Source organism: Pseudophryne corroboree, chromosome 5 (genome assembly GCF_028390025.1).
Source record: "Pseudophryne corroboree isolate aPseCor3 chromosome 5, aPseCor3.hap2, whole genome shotgun sequence".
Classification (NCBI taxonomy): domain Eukaryota; kingdom Metazoa; phylum Chordata; class Amphibia; order Anura; family Myobatrachidae; genus Pseudophryne; species Pseudophryne corroboree.
In genome coordinates, this window is record NC_086448.1 from 522,399,068 (window position 1) to 522,420,214 (window position 21,147).

The following is a 21,147-nucleotide window of genomic DNA, read 5'->3' on the forward strand; positions in this document are numbered from 1 at the left end:
ACTGTGGGGACGATTCAGAGTTGTATACTATGCAGATTATTGGCAGGCTGCGTTGCGCATGTGTAAAGGTGCCTTTGCGAGATTTCATTGCAGAGTGATTGACAGAATGTCGTGTAGGGGAGTGAACGGTGAGTGGCGGCAAAAATGCAAGAGTGTCATGGCCGTTTCAGGGCGTGCATATGCTGTCAGCAGCGATCATGTATGCAGAGAAATATGGTGCCAGCGTCGCTACTGCCGTGTTCAGTCGGCGTAGCTACACAGCAGTCAATGTTCATAGTTTTTGTGTATAGGCTGCGAATGTTTACGCAATTGCGAAAGAGTTGCAATAGCTCCGGTGATCATCTCTTTTCATTTCTGGGCAGCAGCTTCACTTGCTAACATTAGTAGTTCCGTAACCTAGAGAATTGCAATTGCATGAGCATAGAACTCTAAATCAGGCCCCATGTGAGCTGAATAAGTAGTCCCTTCCAGTATCCTTGCACCCAATTCTTTTCATTTGTTCTGCTAGACATACCAATTCCCATTTGTCTATGCCAGTGGTTCCCAAACTCAGCCCTCAAGGAGCACTAACGGTCCAGGGTTTAAAGTATATCCCTGCTTGGTCACAAGTGACTTAATTAAATACCTCAGACAAACTGTGCTGAGCCATGGATATACTTAACACATGGACTATTAGTGCTCCTTGAGGCCCGAATTGAGAACCACTGGTCTATGCCCAAGGTCTTCCCCCTACGCCTTACATTACATTTTCTTCCACTCTCCATTGCCCCATATCCTCAACCACTTAAATGAGAATCCAACAGCGTGCTAATTGCTGAAGTATTATACAAAGTCTATACTGATTTTTGTTTATATACTACATCATCTACTTTTTTTTCCTGTTGGAATAGAGAAAATATAGAGAATTTTTTTTTTTCTACGGGACACACATCATAAATTAAAGCATTATAGCATGAGGTTCCAATTACTAATATACCAATATTTACCATCAGAATTATTAGGTTTTTCCTGGGTATATTAGTCTCAAAAATATTTTTTCATTCATGGTGATTAAACACTACTGGTGTTCCTTAAGCCCTGTATTATGCCTTAGTGCTCCATCACCACTTACCATAAGACAGAGATGCTTAGATGTATGCATATCAGATACTAAACGACAGAGCAGCAGCTATAACTGAGTAAATACACTACCAGTCAAATGTTTTAACGCACAAATCTAAGTTTTTACTAAAATTCAAGTACAAAAAGTGGAATGAAATGGTACAAAGGTAAGTGGGAAACTGCTAGATATTAGGGGGGATAAAAGGTTTAGCAAAAACTGTAAAATGTGAATTTCACAATTACATTTTTTTTATTTAAAAAAAAAAGATTTTTTTTTATGGCGTAGGTAATAATTTAAGACCTTTCAGCTGTTCTGCAGCAATGAAAACGAGGCTTGCCTGCGCCATGAGGCATTGCTAGTGGACTACTGAAGGCTGAAAGTAGGCCTTTTGGAGCAATGTATCAAAACTTTAAACCTTTGGTTTATCACAGGTTTTTGTACACTGTGGAATAAGCGAAAGGATGGTCCCACACAGTGTGTGGCATTAATCCACTAAGCAGCAGCCTGTGTATCTGCAGAAGGTGGGTACTTTGAGTCAATAAATTATCTAAAATGGTTTATTTATTTTATACTTTTAATTTCAGTGTACACCAAGATGTTAAATTGCAGAAATATCAAATTAAAAACTGAAAAATCACGCTGTACTAAAACTTACGCTATGGATAATACTGAAAAACATTCACTTCAGTAACTATACCCACTAGAGTGCACAGAAAGCCCAACTACTGATGCCTACAATGGGTCAAGTTGCGCTTTGTTTACCTTGGCAATCTTGACTGTTTCAGAGTCATGAAATGAGGCTGCCAGTTGTTCCCATGCAGGGGCCAAGGATTTGCAATGACCGCACCAAGGGGCAAAGAATTTGATGAAATGGTTTCCTGCAAAACAACAAGTAAACACAAAAGAAAATGTTTATCTTTTGATGGCAGTAAAGTTCAATTGGCCATATTTTGGCAGCATAACACAAGCTGTGATGGGAACTTGAATAGTTGTAATCCTTCCACCCTGAAAGCTGTAGTTTAACAGTCATAAAACATAGGGCATGGACAATGGGACTGTTCGGATCCAATGTTTGGTACTTTGAATATGCACCGAACCCGTACAGCACATGTGCAATACAGGTCCTGCATCTTCAGAGTTAAGAGATTGATAGTCTGCAGCCATTTGGGGGGCGGGTAGGTGGTGGCAACTGAAGCCTTTTGTGGGAGTGCAGGGGCCAGGATCTCAGTCTTTCAACAGAGATTTCCTGGCCTCTTCGAATGAGCTGTGGCGGCCGGCCTGCATGACCTCATGGGTCTGATCTTCATTGAGACTACAAGTGCTGACTGTCCAGGAGCCTGGATTTCCAAACAGAGAAGTCTGCATATCCAGATAAAGTGATCCATCCAGTCTTGTGCTGAAAGCTATTCACTTACTGTTTGTGCTGGAACCAACAGGTAATTTTTTTCTTATATTGACCATATAGAATCCATTTTAGGAGTAATTCAAGATGAAAGCAATGTATTCTGCACATATGTAATAAACACCCTTGAGGAAGTTGTGATTGATGAAACGTGTTTGTGTTTCTAGCTAGTCTAGATTGGTCCTATGCCCTCTTTTCCCAGCATGCAAAAAACGCTATTAACAACTCTGCACCCTCCAGTTTTACCAGAAACAAGCCTATTTTATAGAGATGGGGAAAATTCTTAGAGTGGATAATCCCTTTAAATAATAATAAAATGTTTGTAATATTAGTCATATATGCATTAGCACTAATAGTTATACACGGTATACCAATCAACAAGAATATTTGGTAACATATTCACGGACCAAACTATACCTTCGGCTATATGATCCCTGAAGGTTCCTGAGGTAAGCTCGTACAGGCCCTGTTTAGCTTCCAAAATTTTCGGAGGTTCTTGTTCGACTTCTGGTTTCTATAAAAAGATAATTTTTTTGCATATTGTACACATCACTCCACATTGGGTGAAACAGTTACTTTCAGATCAAGCTGACATGTCAAAAAAACAAACACATTTTGTCATATATAATCAGAACACACAGTAAAGCTTCACACTAACACCTGGCAGTGACATTTTATTTCCTACCAAAAGATTAACCAGTTCCATCCAGTGTTCTGACAGGGCTGGGAAAGTAAGTTATAAATCTGATGGTAAGCACAATATCTGGACAACTTCAGCTCTTGCCCAGGTGACACTCAAATACCTCACAAAGAGGGTTTATGGTGATCAAAAAAAAAAAAGTTGCCCCCCACTTAAAATTAAGTGAAGCACGGTGCTATATAGAGACCTACATCAAAAGCCCTTCAGGAAAGACATTTCCTTGACACTCACTTCTGGTTCCTCATTCACAGTCTGCAGCATCCAGTTTTCCAGAGTCTGAAAGTCCCTTGCGCCCTGGTACTTCACAGCTTCTTGGCCCGGTTTAAACAGCTTTAGTCTGAAAGAGAACAATGAGAGGAAATATTATTACTCACTACACATGCATTTATCTACATACATTGGCAGCGAAAACTAAATGCCAGGAAAATCACTTATACAGAGATATATTTTTCAATGTTTTTATTAAAACAAAACACGTATTGCGATAGTTGACGTGACATGGTGAATATGGGTAAACCATGAAATGAAACGGAATACTCTAGATAGAGAAAAGCACATATAATAAACATAATCATGCAGTATCACGTAAACAGTATACAGTGAGTGAATGAACAGAGACATAGGAAAAATGCTAATACTATACATACAATCCTGAGAAAGGATATTGCAGTGGTTAAATATACAAAAGATGAAAAGTACGACGATTATATAGGCATAGAAATATATATTGCCACAATCAAAACATGGGCTATCTTCTTGAAGCCACCTGCATACTGTACCATTTTGTCATCTGAACTGCCTTTCTAACATACTCCTTAGTAAATGTTGGTAATGTGTTTAAATAAGGGAGCCATATTATATCTATCTATGTCCACACCTCAAACGTCAATAGAACATTCAATCCAATTGATATGTTTCAAACGAGGCAGCAGAAGGGATATTGGAATGGGGTCACTATGTATTCATTTAGACAATATTGTCTTTTTGGGAGGCCGCAGAACACATGCCAGAAAGTAAATGAACACCATTCGAACAAATATGTGGGACTGATGAAGTATAATAAACTCAATAGGCCCAAGCCATGTGTACTGTGAAAGTAATACAAAGAACATTATTAATGTAAGGGTGTGTACACACAGTGAGATATTGCCTTGCGATTTTGACTAGAAAGTTAGTGCAAATCGCAAGGTGTTAGCCACCTTACGATACCGATGCGCACGGGCCGGTACCGCAAGGCTAGATAGACTGTGCAGGCAAGTCAATTTTGGCCATCTAGTAGTATAGTCAAAATCGCACATAGCCAATATCGCAAGTACACAGTCAATATCGCATAGTCAAAATCGAAGATAGCCAACATCTCATTGAGTGTCTGCACCTTAAGATTAAACTTCCATCCAAAAAGGTCTGCACTGCTGAACATGACCACAAACAAAGTAACAAATCTGCATTGTTGATAGAGCATTTGAAACAGAGGTATCTCATGCTCCCATTAGAAAATACAACTTAGGTGTACAGTACGCCCTATGCACTATAAATTGCTTTTCAGCATATGAAAAGAATACTGTATTAAAACCCAATAACAGCTTTTAATCTGTCTCTGGTGTCATTCCATTTAGCCATCCCAGTGTTTAATTTAGCAAGATCCAACTTTTGCTTTGTAGGAGTCAATTAATAAAGTAGGGCAAGGGTTGCAGCTTCTCATTCCCACAGCACCATAAAGAGAGAAGGACAAATCAGCAGGCTTCAAATTTGGACAATAAACTGTTGATATAACCGATTTTGGAAATAGGCAAAATGTCCTGGAACTGCGACAGCGTCATTAAGGGTAGGAACAATAAGTGCGTAGCAAAAAAAACCCAATCTCTTTTGAAGGGTCCGCCAAGCATAGCGGGATATGGAAAGTAGAGTACTATCCTGACTACAAGGAAGATGTATGCCCCCCACCACGAGCATTGGCTTTTGCAATTTAAATAAAGAAATACGAGGACACTTATTGGCCCATATAAACTTTGCCAATGCTGTAGTAATAATTTTAAAGGTCATGCTTAGAAAATATGAATGGTAGCATTTAGAGCGGGTATAGGAGGCGAGGAAAGGAAACAATTTTAAATAAGTGGTAGCACCCTAAATAAGAAAGTGGAAAATGCTTCCATTTTGTAAAATCGACCAAAATTTGGTCTATAAAAATAAGATTTTAAACCTACCGGTAAATCTTTTTCTCGTAGTCCGTATAGGATGCTGGGGACTCCGTAAGGACCATGGGGATAGACGGGCTCAGCAGGAGACATGGGCACTTTAAGAAAGACTTTAGGGCTGGGTGTGCACTGGCTCCTCCCTCTATGCCCCTCCTCCAGACCTCAGTTAGAGAAACTGTGCCCAGAGGAGATGGACAGTACGAGGAAAGGATTTTTGTTAATCCAAGGGCAAGATTCATACCAGCCACACCAATCACACCGTATAACTTGTGTATCAAGTAAACAGTTAACAGTATGAAAAAATGACATAGCATCAGTCCAACCTGATGGAACTACAACATAACCCTTATGTAAGCAAAACTATATACAAGTCTCGCAGAAGTAGTCCGCACTTGGGACGGGCGCCCAGCATCCTCTACGGACTACGAGAAAAAGATTTACCGGTAGGTTTAAAATCTTATTTTCTCTAACGTCCTAGAGGATGCTGGGGACTCCGTAAGGACCATGGGGATTATACCAAAGCTCCCAAACGGGCGGGAGAGTGCGGATGACTCTGCAGCACCGATTGAGCAAACAGGAGGTCCTCCTCAGCTAGGGTATCAAACTTATAGAATTTTGCAAAGGTGTTTGAACCCGCCCAAGTAGCAGCTCGGCACAGTTGTAGCGTCGAGACCCCTCGGGCAGCTGCCCAAGACGAGCCCACCTTCCTAGTGGAATGGGCCTTGACTGATTTTGGTAACGGCAATCCAACCGTAGAATGCGCCTGCTGGATGGTATTACAGATCCAGCGAGCAATAGTCTGCTTCGAAGCAGGGGCACCAACCTTGTTGGCTGCATATAGGACAAACAGTGCTTCCGTTTTCCTGACTCTAGCCGTTCTGGCCACATAAATTTTCAAAGCCCTGACTACATCAAGGGACTCAGAATCCTCCAAACCTCGTGTAGCCACAGGCACCACAATAGGTTGGTTCATATGAAAAGATGACACCACCTTAGGCAAGAATTGAGGACGGGTCCGCAATTTGGCCCTATCCATATGGAAAACCAGATAGGGGCTTTTATGAGACAAAGCCGCCAATTCAGACACTCGCCTAGCCGAAGCCAAGGCTAATAACATGACCACCTTCCAAGTGAGATATTTTAACTCCACCGTTTGAAGTGGATCAAACCAGTGCGACTTAAGGAAACTCAACACCACGTTAAGGTCCCAAGGCACCACCGGAGGTATAAAAGGAGGCTGAATATGCAGCACTCCCTTTACAAAAGTCTGTACTTCTGGGAGAGAAGCAAATTCTTTTTGAAAGAAAATGGATAAGGCCGAAATCTTAATGGATCCTAACTTTAGGCCCAAATACACTCCCGTTTGTAGGAAGTGCAGGAAACTGCCCAGATGGAATTCTTCCGTAGGAGCATTCCTGGCCTCACGCCAAAAAACATTTGCGCCATATACGGCGATAATGTTTAGCTGTCACATCCTTCCTAGCCTTTATCAGCGTAGGAATGACCTCATCCGGAATTCCTTTTTCCGCTAGGATCCGGCGTTCAACCGCCATGCCATCAAACGCAGCCGCGGTAAGTCTTGGAACAGACATGGCCCCTGTTGTAGCAGGTCCTGTCGTAGAGGAAGAGGCCACGGATCTTCTGTAAGCATTTCCAGCAGATCTGGATACCAGGTCCTTCTTGGCCAATCTGGAACAATGAGAATTGTTCTCACTCATCTTTTTCTTATTATTCTCAATACCTTGGGTATGAGAGGAAGAGGAGGAAACACATAAACCGACTGGAACACCCACGGTGTCACTAGGGCGTCTACTGCTACCGCCTGAGGATCTTTTGATCTGGCGCAATACCTCTGTAGCTTTTTGTTGAGACGGGATGCCATTATGTCTTTCTGGGGCAGTCCCCACTGACTTGCAATCTGTGCGAAGACTTCCCGGTGAAGTACCCACTCCCCTGGATGCAGGTAGTGTCTGCTGAGGAAGTCTGCTTCCCAGTTGTCCACTCCTGGAATGAACACAGCTGACAGTGCGCTTACATGATTTTCCGCCCAGCGAAGAATCTTGGTGGCTTCCGCCATTGCCACCCTGCTCCTTGTGCCGCCTTGGCGGTTTACATGAGCCACTGCGGTGATGTTGTCTGACTGGATCAGAACTGGTTGGTCGCGAAGTAAGTCTCCGCCTGACGTAGGGCGTTGTATATGGCCCTCAGTTCCAGGATGTTGATGTGAAGACAAGTCTCTTGACTTGTCCAGAGTCCTTGGAAGTTTCTTCCCCTTGTGACTGCTCCCCACCCTCTGAGGCTCGCGTCCGTGGTCACCAGGATCCAATCCTGAATGCCGAACCTGCGTCCTTCCAAAAGGTGAGCACTCTGCAGCCACCACAGGAGAGATACCCTGGCCCTGGGGGACAGGGTGATCCGCTGATGAATTTGTAGATGTGATCCGGACCACTTGTCCAATAGGTCCCATTGGAAAGTTCTTGCATGGAACCTGCCGAAGGTAATGGCCTCGTATGTTGCCACCATTTTTCCCAGGACTTGAGTGCAATGATGCTTTTGGCTTCAATAGGTTCTTGACTAGAGTCATGAGTTCCTGAGCCTTTCTATCGGGAGAAAAACCTTTTTCTGGTCTGTGTCCAGAACCATGCCCAAGAAGCTCAGACGAGTCATAGGAACCAGCTGCGACTTCGGTATATTGAGAATCCAGCCGTGTTGCTGTAACACCTTCACTGAAAGTGACACACTGTTCAGTAACTTCTCTCGTGATCTCGCTTTTATGAGATCGTCCAAGTACGGGATAATTGTGACACCCTGCTTGCGCAGGAGCACCATCATTTCCGCCATTACCTTTGTGAAAATCCTCGGGGCCGTGGATAGCCCAAACGGCAACGTCTGAAATTGGTAATGACAATCCTGTACCGCAAATCTCAGGTACGCCTGATGAGGTGGATATATGGGAACATGAAGGTATGCATCCTTTATGTCCAGGGATACCATAAAATCCCCCCCTTCCAGGCTGGCGATGACCGCTCTGAGCGATTCCATTTTGAACTTGAACCGTTTTAAAGTATAGGTTCAGGGATTTTAAATTCAATATGGGTCTGACCAAACCGTCCGGTTTCGGAACTACAAACAGGGTGGAGTAGTATCCCTTCCCTCTCTGAAGTAGGGGAACTTCGACCACCACTTGTTGAAGACACAATTTGTGAATAGCATTTAACACTATCTCCCTGTCCAGGGGAGAAGTAGGTAGAGCCGATTTGAAAAACCGGCGAGGAGGCACCTCTTCGAATTCCAGCTTGTATCCCTGAGAAACAATTTCTATTGCCCAGGGATCCACCTATGAGTGAACCCAGATGTGGCTGAAAAGTCGAAGACGTGCCCCCACTAGGGCGGACTCCCCCAGCGGAGCCCCAGCGTCATGCGGTGGATTTTGCAGAGGCCGGGGAGGATTTCTGTTCCTGGGAACTAGCTGTGCTGTGCAGCTTTTTACCTCTGCCCTTACCTCTGGCAAGAAAGGACGATCCACGCACTTTTTTGCTTTTATTTGAACGAAAGGACTGCATTTGATAATGAGGCGCTTTCTTAGGTTGTGCGGGAACATAAGGCAAAAAATTTGATTTACCTGCCGTAGCTGTGGAGACCAGGTCCGAGACCTTCCCCAAACAATTCCTCCCCTTTGTAAGGTAAAACCTCCATATGTCTTTTTGAGTCGGCATCACCTGTCCACTGCCGGGTCCAGAGGACTCGTTTAGCAGAGATTGACATAGCGTTTATTCTGGAACCCAGTAAACTAATGTCTCTTTGAGCATCCCTCATATATAAGACAGCATCCTTTATATGGCCTAGGGTCAATAAAATGGTATCCTTATCTAGGGTCTCAATCTCCGCCGATAAGGAATCTGTCCATGCTGCTACCGCACTACAAACCCAGGCCGACGCAATTGCCGGTCTGAGTAATGTACCAGAATGTGTGTAAATGGATTTCAAGGTAATCTCCTGCTTGCGGTCTGCAGGATCCTTGAGGGTAGCCGTATCTTGTGATGGCAGCGCTATCTTTTTTTGACAAGCGTGTCAACGCTTTGTCCACCTTAGGGGATGATTCCCACTGTACCCTGTCCGTTGGCGGGAAAGGATACGCCATAAGAATCCTTTTGGGAATCTGCAGTTTTTTGTCTGGAGATTCCCAAGCCTTTTCACATAATTCGTTCAACTCATGTGAGGAGGGAAAAGTTACCTCGGGCTTTTTTCCCTTATACATGTGTACCCTCATGTCAGGGACAGGGGGTTCCTCTGTGATATGCAACACTTCTTTTATTGCAATAATCATATATCGAATACATTTAGCCACTTTCGGCTGTAACTTTACATCATCGTAGTCGACACTGGAGTCCGAATCCGTGTCGGTATCAGTGTCTGCTATTTGGGATAGTGGGCGCTTCTGAGACCCTGAAGGTCCCGGCGACATAGGGACAGACACGGGTTCACTCCCTGACTGTTCCTTAGCCTCAGCTTTGTCTAATCTCTTGTGCAATAAGTTCACACTAGCACTTAAAACATTCCACATATCCACCCAGTCAGGTGTCGGCACCACCGACGGAGACCTCACATTCATACGCTCCCCCTCCTCTCTAGGTGAGCCTTCTACCTCAGACATGTCAACACACGCGTACCGACACACCACACACACAGGGAACCTCTTATCTGAAGACAGTTTCCCCACCAGGCCCTTTGGAGAGACAGAGACAGAGTATGCCAGCACACACCCCAGCGCTGTATGACCCAGGACAAAAACACAATAATATTATGTTTACCCAGATAGCGCTGTTAACATATACAATATGCGCCAATTTTGTGCCCCCCCCCCCCCCCCTCCTCTTTAAAACCCTCTGTCTACCGTGGTATAAGCAGGGGAGAGTCCGGGGAGCTTCCTCTCAGCGGTGCTGTGGAGAAAAAATGGCGCCGTGAGTGCTGAGGGAGAAGAACCGCCCCCTCAGCGGCGGGCTTCTGTCCCGCTGAAAATCTCAAAATTTGGCGGGGGCTCTTATATATGTACAGTGCCCAGCTGTACATATACTTATTTTTGCCAAAAGAGGTCTATATGCTGCCCAGGGCGCCCCCCCTGCGCCCTGCACCCTTACAGTGACTGCCGTGTGTGAGGTGTATGGGAGCAATGGCGCACAGCTGCAGTGCTGTGCGTTACCTCAGTGAAGATCATGAAGTCTTCTGCCGCCTCTGAAGTCTTCTTTTCTTCTCATACTCACCCGGCTTCTATCTTCCGGCTCTGCGAGGGGGACGGTGGCGCGGCTCTGGGACGGACGGCGAGGGCGAGACCTGCATAACAATCCCTCTGGAGCTAATGGTGTCCAGTAGCCTAAGAAGCAGAGCCTTGAAACTCACAGAAGTAGGTCTGCTTCTCTCCCCTCAGTCCCTCGATGCAGGGAGTCTGTTGCCAGCAGGCTCCCTGAAAATAAAAAAACCTAACAAATATACTTTCTGTCAGGAAGCTCAGGAGAGCTCCCTGAAGTGCACCCATCTCCTCTGGGCACAGTATCAAACTGAGGACTAGAGGAGGGGCATAGAGGGAGGAGCCAGTGCACACCCAGACATAAAGTCTTTCTTAAAGTGACCATGTCTCCTGCGGAGCCCGTCTATCCCCATGGTCCTTACGGAGTCCCCAGCATCCTCTAGGACGTTAGAGAAATATGGAATATTAGCAGAGTATAGATTTGAAGGAGAGGATGGTATTTGTAACCTAAATAAAGGTAGATCTGAGCCAAAACGGAAAGGAACAGATAAAGATTTAAATAAAATGCATGAGAAATATTGATACATTAGCAAAGTAATACATGAAATGTTTATCATTAAAGATTGTAGTTCTTTTCAATGGAAAGCCTTAAAAAAGATCATTACAGACAAAATCTTCCAGATGGAAAGAAGCTTTCATAAGGAGAAATAAAATGGGATTTTATATTACACAGGGATTCAGTTCACACTACCACAACCCCACCCTACAGTCTGCTTCGATAAGAACTTGTTTATTCACATTACGCTATTATCTCACCGAGGGGCAAATTTATTAAACACATTTTGCAGGAAATCCACTGAAAACTGATTTATTTATTTTTGTTAAGATGGCATTAGCATTTATTGCCTAAACATGATAAATGAATCATCAAATTGCATACGTTTACTATGGACTATATATCTCTTTAGGAACTTACGTGGGGTACCCTCGGACTCCATTTTCTGAACATATGGTGTTATCCACTGTGCAATCCACCTTAGCAACATAAACTGGAGTCTTATCCATATTGTTAAACTTATCACCCAACTCATTCCAGGTTGGCTGTAGACGCTGACAGTGGCCACACCTGAAATGGAAACAAAGCATTTCACTACTGAACCAATTACAGTTCTAAGTTCATAGAACACTATACAGATGTGTCCACATACATTCTTGCAGCAGTCCCAAACACCTCCCCTGAGCGTGCTAGGTCCTGTAATAATGCTTGCACCAAGCAATTTTTTTTGCCCAGAAATGCTTCTTAGTTGCAGTGCATTGGACAATGACACACCAGGAGACTGTGCGGATTAATTTGATATGTAACATTTATATCTGTGTGTGACAGTCTCTGAATATGTATATGAAGTGATACGATGCAGGAGGAGTGACTTTTTACCGTACCAAGTTCTGTTGTGCTTCATATACATACTCAGTTGCACACAGTGTCTCCTGGTGCATCCTTTACATTGCGTCTTTCAGGCGAAAAAAAAAAAAAAGCTTGGCGCAAGCAGAGTTGCATGAGACCTGTCGGTTTACACCCAGCAGGCATCTTGAAGAGAGATGTATGAAGACACACCTGTAAATTACAAAGAAAATTACAAAGAAAACTTTCAGAGACTACAATATTTTATCACAACGACTCAGGTGGGATAGTATCAAGTTATTAGTATGTTCCAATTTGCAACTTTAGCTTGAAACAGAAGTGACCCAACTATACAGTACAAACATACATATACTCACATGATTGGATAAATCCCAAGAGCTAGATTGTGCCGTCTTGCAACTAATGGAAAGAATCACAGTACGTTTCTTCTGAGAGGTTTCAAGACAGCACAGTGGGATCTATTTCCACTAGGGGGGTGGGGGTTTATAAGGCAGGGGACTTTATGCCATTGGGGGGCTATTTCTGGTGGGAAAAGTAAAATTACAATGGGGGCAAAACACTGCCTACACATATATTTTGTTTAAAAAAAAAATTATATATAATTTTTTTTTGGTAAACCTTAATAAAGAAATAAAAGACAATTTCTCAATTTCTGAGCTATTTTGGTTAAAACATATGTCAGTTAAGTGGTTAAAAAACCAATTTAAATGAGGTACTACATAGGGCTGTGAAAATTAAAGGCAGGACCGGACACACACTCTAAAGGGCCGTACAGACTGGGCGACCCACCACCGAGCTGCCTGACCGCCGATAGGGCAGACGAGCGACCCGGCGGCGGGGTAAGTGAAGTTTCTCCCCCCCCGGCTCCATAGCAGTGCATGCTAATATGGACAATCTCATCCATATTGGCCTGCATGCATAAGCGACAGGGCACCAACAATTAACGAGCGCGGGGCCGCGCATCGTTGATGCCTACACACTGCATGATATGAACGAGTTCTCGGTCAATGTTCAGATCGTGCAGTGTTATCTGCCAGTGTGTAGGGTCCTTAAGGTTATCTTCCCAATCTTTCTGGTTGGAGCAAAAATCTGGTAATGTATGGGAGCAAATGACAATCAACCATTTGCTCCCAAAAGTCAGAAAATTGACAAAAATAAAAATGGATTTAACCAATTTGACCGTACATTTTGACAGTTTTCCAGTGTTTGGGAGCAAATGGTCAATTGACATTTGATCCCATACATTACCAGATTAGTGTGTATCCAGCTTTACTTATTTTACTCTCAATAAAATTAACTGACTCAAAGGGGTCATTTTGATTAATAAATCCCACTTCTTTATATGGAAATCTGCCAAACTGTATAGTCAGCATTACGTCTAAGGGCGGGTGCGCATACATGCCACCCTACAGTCACATTACCTGTCCAACATGAATGAGTTGGAAATCCCACAGCATGAAGAGACATTTATAATGTAATTTATGATGTGGAATACAAATCAGCCATCGCCATGTAGACATCATAGAACTATAGGTTCATTTTAATACATAGCACATTACATGTGTTAAGCAGGGAGATTTTTTTTTTTTTTACATTAAAAGCAATGTGCAATGTATTCTGCTGGATATGGCATCTAAATAAGACAGTCAGGAGCACATTTTTTACAAATGACCTTTACAGAGAGCACACTTAGGAGGGTATTTATCAAAGCATAGAGAGAGAGAGAGAGCGAGAGCCAACCAGCTCCTAATGCTGGGTAAGCACTAGGATGACGGATCGTCCATCCTATATGACGATTGGTGCATACGCCAATCGTCCGCCTGATGTGTCATGCCTGATATCACAACTAGGTGGGCAGTTACATGTGCCCATCCAGTTGTGATGTCAGTCACCGGCGGCCTCTGCTGACCACCCATACACACAGCACGATGTGCCGACCACCTGTGCTGCACAGCCTATGCGATACGTCCAAGAATGACGTTGTTCACAGACATATCGCTGGTACACACCCGCCAATGTGCCGGCGCTACAACAGCCATTCAACTGGACAGACGATATATTGGCCGGTGTGTACTCAATATAACGGTCATTTTTTAAACACAGCTTGTAAAATGCAAAGCAGAAGCTGACTGGCTTGTACCATTTGTCTCTCCCCACACTTTAATAAATACATCCCCTTAAAATTATGTTGCGGGGAATTAAAGCAAAGATGCATGATAAAATAATGATACACGGCAATGTAGCAAATGTTTTCCAGCTTCACATCTAACCACAAGACCGTAATAATAAAAAACAAGGGCTGTTCATGTTCCCGATCCCCTTAACCAGTGAAACAGACCTTCTAGGAGCGTGCCTGGCACAGTTATTATATGCTAGTAAATATTGCTTGTACTTTCATATGGTCAACTTAGAGCTGAGAACATACTAATGTGCATAACCTGTGGTTGGCTTGCAAAGAGCAGACACCAATGAACCTTTTTGTTATATTGGTGCTTGTTTTATGGTCGCCACACACACACCAATTTATTGATAGATACGTTACTAATGAAGTAGCAATTTACTAACATAAAGGATGAATCAGTCCCTGTAAAGCTATAAAATAATGACAGCAATGTGAAAGGAAACCCTATGACAATAAGACGTCTTCTGCATTGCCTCAACGTGAAGCTTCCCAGTCTTACAAGGAAGGACAGCCCCCTGAGCACAGGATAGCGTATGCCAACAATCCTAGGCCACGTCAGCAGTACCTCACACCCACTATACCCATGGACTAGGGCCAGCAGAGGAATGAGATGTGCACACAGGATAGTAACCCGAGGACAGAAATGGATCAGATGTGCAACATTTATTTATACAATAGACTATAGTGACATTTCGCTTCTTAAATAAATATGAGGAGTAACACAAGATTGCTCTTCACAATTTAAATGGCAAATATGAAATAAAGCACTGTGCATTAATCACTATTTATATGGATTATATATGTATCCTACAGTGGAAATACCTAAAGCCACTTTTAGACCAAAGTAGAGCAAAACAAACACAGGGTTAAATATGGGAGGAAAGCAGTGACAATCTTATCAGGGAGGTGACACTCATATCAGGCAGGCAGCTGATATGGGGATATGAAGTAGTAGGGACACAGCCTGGTCTGGCATGGGGAGTGCAGCACATGCTGGTCCTGCAATTGGCACAAGCCTACATGCTGCACCGATTACAGTGACACACTAGAGACTGCCAACATACTGTCCTGAGAATAGAGCATTTCCCAGTCACACACACAGGGGATCCCGGCCTACAGGAGTGCAGCCCCGGCCCCACATGTGCTGCAGGGACGGCTCCGTGTACTGCTATGTAGCTAGACAATCACAGCAACCTTCAGTGTATGCCGGAGATATATAGATGTACATGTACACACAGACAGTCACACACATACACATAACACGATGCCTGATCCACTACTACTAGCGCTGCCGCCCCACCCGCCTCTTTACCAGGGAGCGAAGAACATAATGAAGTGCGGTGACTGCTTGACTGCATGGGTGAACATCTCGGCGGAGTAGAGGTGCTTGCTGTGCGGATCCTCCTCCTCCTCATGGTCCCCCAGCTCCCCGGACACATTGACCGCCAGCAGCCATAGCAGTAGCGCGATCCGGCTTTGTATCATCTTTTCGGGCAGCAGGGACGGGAGACGCAGCAGCAGAGCTCGGCCTGGTCCGGTGCGCAGGGAGGGAGGAGGAGACAGAGACCGGGGAGAGACGGTCGGGAGGAGGAGGCTTATTATTACCCCACCACGGGGCCTGTAGTGGTTACAGGAGGGAGGAGGAGGGGACACACACATACACACACTCCTCCAGGTGTGTCATTGCCACACACACACAACTTCCTGTCCTCATTGTGAAATTAGACGAGGCTGAAGTTAGCTTTTATTTGGCAAACTTATTGGTGCTCCAGCTTCTTATTCAGAACTTGTTATTTTAAAACAATTTAATCAATTAAATTATTCTGGGTACACACTAATGATATGTGTACCCAGTGATGCACGGTACTTTGCACCAACCGTACACACTGCATGATCCAGTGGACTACAGCGCAGTGTATCATTACCCGCTGCATTTAAAATGCATGCTATCGTCCCATTCAGAGTGTAGCACCCTGGACAGGACAACCCAGGGAACGACCCACGCAGTGGCGGAACTAGCGAGCGGTGGGCCCAGGTGCGACAAAATGCTTTGGGCCCCCCACATCCCATCCAAGTCTACCCCCTCACCCCTGCAGAGGATCTGGTGAGGGGGACCTGCTCAGGGCCAGAGAAATGGATACCTAGCAACAGTGCCGTAACTAGACATTTTAGCACTGTGTGCAAGAATCGGCATCGGAGCCCCACCCCTCCATGCAAAACAGGGGCAGTGCGCGCCTTAGGCGTGCACAAACATACATAGTGGCGTGGCTTCGTGGGGAAGGGGTGTGGCCACAAAATAATACCCATTCATAAAACGGTGCACAGTAGTCTCCATTATTCAAATTACGCCGCACAGTAGCACCACTACACCAGGTAGAGACCCTTTTACACCTTACAGCGGACAGATTCCTCTTTTTACACATTACGGCAGACAGCGTCCCCTTTTTAGTTACACATTACGGCAGACAGCGTCCCCCTTTTTACACATTACGGCAGACAGCGTGCACTTTTTACACATAACGGCAGACAGCGTCCCCTTTTTACACATAATGGCAGACAGCGTGCCCTTGTTACACATAGTGGCAGACAGCGTACACTTTTTACACATAACGGCAGACAGTGTGCCCTTGTTAAACATAGCGGCAGACAGCGTACACTTTTTACACATAACGGCAGACAGCGTCCCCTTTTTACACATTACGGCAGACAGCGTGCCCTTGTTACACATTACGGCAGACAGCGTCCCCCTTTTTACACATTACGGCAGGCAGATTCCCCCTTTTTACACATAGCGGCAGGCAGATTCCCCATTTTTACACATAGCGGCAGGCAGTCCCCCATTTTTACACATTGCGGCAGGCAGATTCCCCCTTTTTACACATAGCGGCAGGCAGTCCCCCATTTTTACACATAGCGGCAAGCAGATTCCCCCTTTTTACACATTGCGGCAGGCAGTTCCCCATTTTTACACATTGCGGCAGGCAGTCTCAACAAAGACAGAAAGAAAGAAAGAAAGAAAGAGACAGAAAGAAAGAAGAATTATACTTACCCTCTCCGCAGGCTCAGGCTCCTCGGTGCAGCTTGACGATTCCCGGGCAGGAGAGAAGGAGGAGGAGGGAGGTGGAGGAGGGAGCCGCAGCAACGCTGTGTTATTGGTGGAGGCGCTGCTGTCCCTCTGCTTCACTATAGGCTGTTCTCGGAAGACAGCCTATAGTGAAGCAGAGGAGCAGCAGCGCCTCCACCAGTAACAAAGCGCTGCTGCGGCTCCCTCCTCCACCTCACTCCTCCTCCTTCCCCCGTACCGCTGCTCCTCTCCTCTCTCCGGGCGGCTGTGCGCTGCGGGCAGCGGTTGCCCGCAGCGCACAGCGGCATGTAATGAGTCAGTTTGACTCATTACATGCTTTGGGCCCCTGGACAGAGGCGGGCCCCAGTGCAACGCACTGGTTGCACTGGCGGTAGTTCCGCCTCTGGACCCACGGAAGCGCATGGCCGATATATCACGCTGATCCACGTCGCCTAGTGCGATGGGCAATCTTGCATTCCTTTCATCCCGGACTATGCAAGAGTGCACGTACACACCATGCAATGTCATGAGCAACAAAATAATACCTCATTCCATCCTTCATTACACTGCACTGCGCCGCATAAGATATTGACTGACTGGCAGCCAACCAGAAGATCTCACATGCAACCCGTGGGAGCACGCAATCCTGTATACACACTGAGCAAACTTCATCAGTGGCGGATTTTACCTATGGGCTGCAGCCCCCCCCAGGTAAAATCCGCCACCTCAGCTCAGTGTCTGTAAGCCAGAGGCAGTAGGGATGGCCATCGACCTTCAATGATTCAAAATCATCGATTTTGTATGGCCGATGTAGAATACTTTTGCCGTCGATGGGAGAGAACCAGATGGTTTCCCTCCATTGATGGAAAGGCATAACCAAATATTTTTATGTTTTTTAATGAGTTACAGCGACACCCACTTAGCTTCACCCCCATGTTCTGATTGGCAGCCACATCGATGGCCATCCCTAAGATGCAGTCCATGACTGCACTGGCTTCACTGTGCCTGTCAGTCACAGACACTACAGGCAGTCCAGTGGAGAGGCGTTTCCTTCCTTTGGGACTGCCAAACCGGGCTGCGATAAGCAGAGAGTTGGCTTCCTGTAGAAAGCCACTCTCTGCCTCTCAGGCAGCCCTAGCCAGCTTCTATGGGCTGCATCCGATGCAGTCCATAGAAGCCAGGGGTTTGAGCATGCGCAGTACTGTCCCTACTACTGCGCCGGTCCCTGCGTCTGTGAACTACTGAACATTGTACATATGCCGGGACCTGGCCGGTGGCAGGGACAAGGGAACAGGTACCTGGCAGCAAGGAGAAGGGACCCGGCAGCACGGGCAGCGGCAGCTCCCCCTCCACTGAGGTAAAGGGGGGTACTCACGGAGCGATAATCTAAGCAATCTGACCAGATTGCTTCTATTTTAAGCATGATCGCTCCGTGTGTACCCCCTACAGCAATAGCGATGTACAGCCCTGCACATCGCTATCGCCGCTGCTAGATTGGCCTGCATGCCTGAGCGCCTTCCCCCCGTCCTCCCCGCACGCTCAGCACACATCTCTCCCTAGATCTGCCCGTGAATACGGGCCTTAAGAGTCGTTGCTGATCTTCACAATTTGTTGTTCCAATATGACAAATCGTGAAGGTATCTTTCTGGTGTGTACCTGGCCTAACTTCAGCCTTGTATATTAGTGGAGGAATCAGAAGATTTATTACATTATACATGTATGGTGTGGTATGTCCTTGGTGGTCACGGTGGACATGTTTTATAAGGGAAAAATTCTATTTATCGTTAAGAAGAGACTTGTTGATATTATCTAAATGTTCAGAATGGGGTTTTCTATCACAGCAGGACTCAGGAGTCACAGACTATCTCTCTCTGGCCACCTTACCTAGCTCCCCAGTTGTACTCACTTATCATTTGTCTACATTTGTAAATTAATTTCAGAGAGCACGTAACTTCAAAACATGCAGTCCTGGTGGTGCACACAAAGAGCGTGTTATAGTACCACCCAGGATTGCTTAACTTCTTATGATACACGCAGCATGCCGCCAGGGGTGGGTTGTGAATGAGTGGTGCTGTACCAGATGTTGCTTAATGTAGCAGCACAGAAAGGATGATTACTTATATTTTACTGTAAAGGTTATGGCAACACCAATAATGAGCAAGCAATGTGGCAGTAAAATTATTGCCACACTTGTCTATAGATATCATAGTTTCTGATGCAGAAGCATGGGGGCCTAATCACTGTTGAATTAATAGAACAAAGCAAAAAAATCCAAATGCAATCATAGCTGACAACTTGGTAAGAGTCTCCTCTGAGAAATCCTGGAGCTGGAGATCCCAGTGGCATCTGTGGGGGCTTTGGGCTTGTTGTAAAATGCAGTGATTTAGAGGCCATAGATTTTTGCTTTATTAAATATTTCTCTATCAAACTATAATAATTTTGAGAGTTTAAAGAAATTGTTTACAAATAAATGAATAAAATACATAAATGATATAGATAAAGTAACGAGGTGGGCCAGTTCAAGCATTCTAAGACCCCATTGTTGAAAGTGGCTTTTCAACATCAAGCGTAAAGTAAATGACAAGATGGCCGAGGAGCTCAAGTTGGCAGTGAGGACAGGTGGTAGGCCTCCCTTGTCCATGGAGTACCTGGACTACGAGGAGTAGGTGCACGGGATTCTACCATAGAATAATTCCATGATTCGTAAATTTACTCCAAAGCTGCCACAGATTGGGGAGTGTTTATTATTAACATTTTTAAATCTTTTTTGTTTAACATATACTGTAAGTAACTCAAACCACATTTCACTTGTCTAGATAAATCACTATGATAAAGTAAGGCAACAGACACTTTTGTTTTTAGAAATAATATACTGTTTAAATGGGTTTGTTCTGTTTATTCAGAGCACAACCCAAGGGAATGCCTCCATCCAGAGCAAGATCAAGCACGGATGAGTAAACACCAGGTAAATGCATAAATGTGTAATATTCTTGCTGTAAAGGTTCCTCAAGGTTTTTAACAAAGTTTCTCTATAACAAGACTTTTTTTTATGTTGCTATTTCTGCAGGACCGTCAAGACCAGGGGATCATGAGCTACAGCCTGTTCTATGGCGGCAGACAGTGGTGCAAGCCTCCAGACCAGCTAATGAGAAACTACACTATGTTGACAAATGTGATTGGACACTGACAGCAAAATGATCAACAAGATTTTATTGACATCAGTAGGTCCACCACTTGCAGTGATTACTGCAGACACCCTCCTTGGCAAATTGTCCACAGGTTTCTGGACAACAGCAGATGGTATGTTTTGCCACTCTGTCTTAATTACAGTGACCAACTGTGACACTGAAGAAGGTCAAGTCTGCCTAGAACGACCTGACGCTCTATTTCGACCCAGAGGTTGTCAATGGGGTTACCAAATTTTATGTATACCAGTCCAGCGTCGCCTGGAAACTTGACAGGTGGCCGTTTCCGTAGAACTGCCACAATGTAGGGAGCATAGAGTTTTTAAGAACATCTTTATACTTCTCTTAGTTAATTTGACCATGCATTACAACTAGAGGACCCATGGCAAACCAGCTGAAACAGCCCCACAGCATGATGCCACCACCTCCATGCTTTACTGTAGGTACTGTAGACTCTGGGATCAGACGTTCTCCTGGTAATAGCCAAACCCAAACATGTCCATCTGATCTGAACAGTGTAAACCGTGATTTATAACTCCATAACACTCACCATCATTGTTCCACTGTTCAGTTTTTGCGCTCATTTACATAATCGTAAGCACTGGACTACATTCTTCTTTATAAGCAGCTGCTTGCCCATAATATCCAA

The 21,147-nt window shown here is 44.8% G+C and overlaps 1 protein-coding gene and 1 long non-coding RNA gene across 2 annotated transcripts in view; one reads left to right on the forward strand and one right to left on the reverse strand.

Annotated features, from left to right (window-relative positions):
- The window catches only part of TXNDC5 (thioredoxin domain containing 5), a 40,891-nt gene extending 24,954 nt beyond the window's left edge, over positions 1 to 15,937 (reverse strand). The window contains exons 1-5 of the mRNA XM_063923121.1: positions 15,562 to 15,937; positions 11,621 to 11,770; positions 3,436 to 3,541; positions 2,922 to 3,018; positions 1,865 to 1,980 (exon numbers count right to left, since the gene is read on the reverse strand). Coding sequence (XP_063779191.1) covers positions 1,865 to 1,980; positions 2,922 to 3,018; positions 3,436 to 3,541; positions 11,621 to 11,770; positions 15,562 to 15,908 — 816 coding nt within the window. The 5' untranslated portion in view covers positions 15,909 to 15,937. The remainder of the gene's footprint in view (positions 1 to 1,864; positions 1,981 to 2,921; positions 3,019 to 3,435; positions 3,542 to 11,620; positions 11,771 to 15,561) is intronic.
- On the forward strand, positions 15,349 to 20,884 carry LOC134927964 (uncharacterized). The gene is made up of 3 exons (XR_010177791.1): positions 15,349 to 15,450; positions 20,217 to 20,278; positions 20,381 to 20,884. It is a non-coding gene; the product is annotated as an uncharacterized LOC134927964 (long non-coding RNA).
- The last annotated feature ends 263 nt before the right edge of the window (positions 20,885 to 21,147 follow it).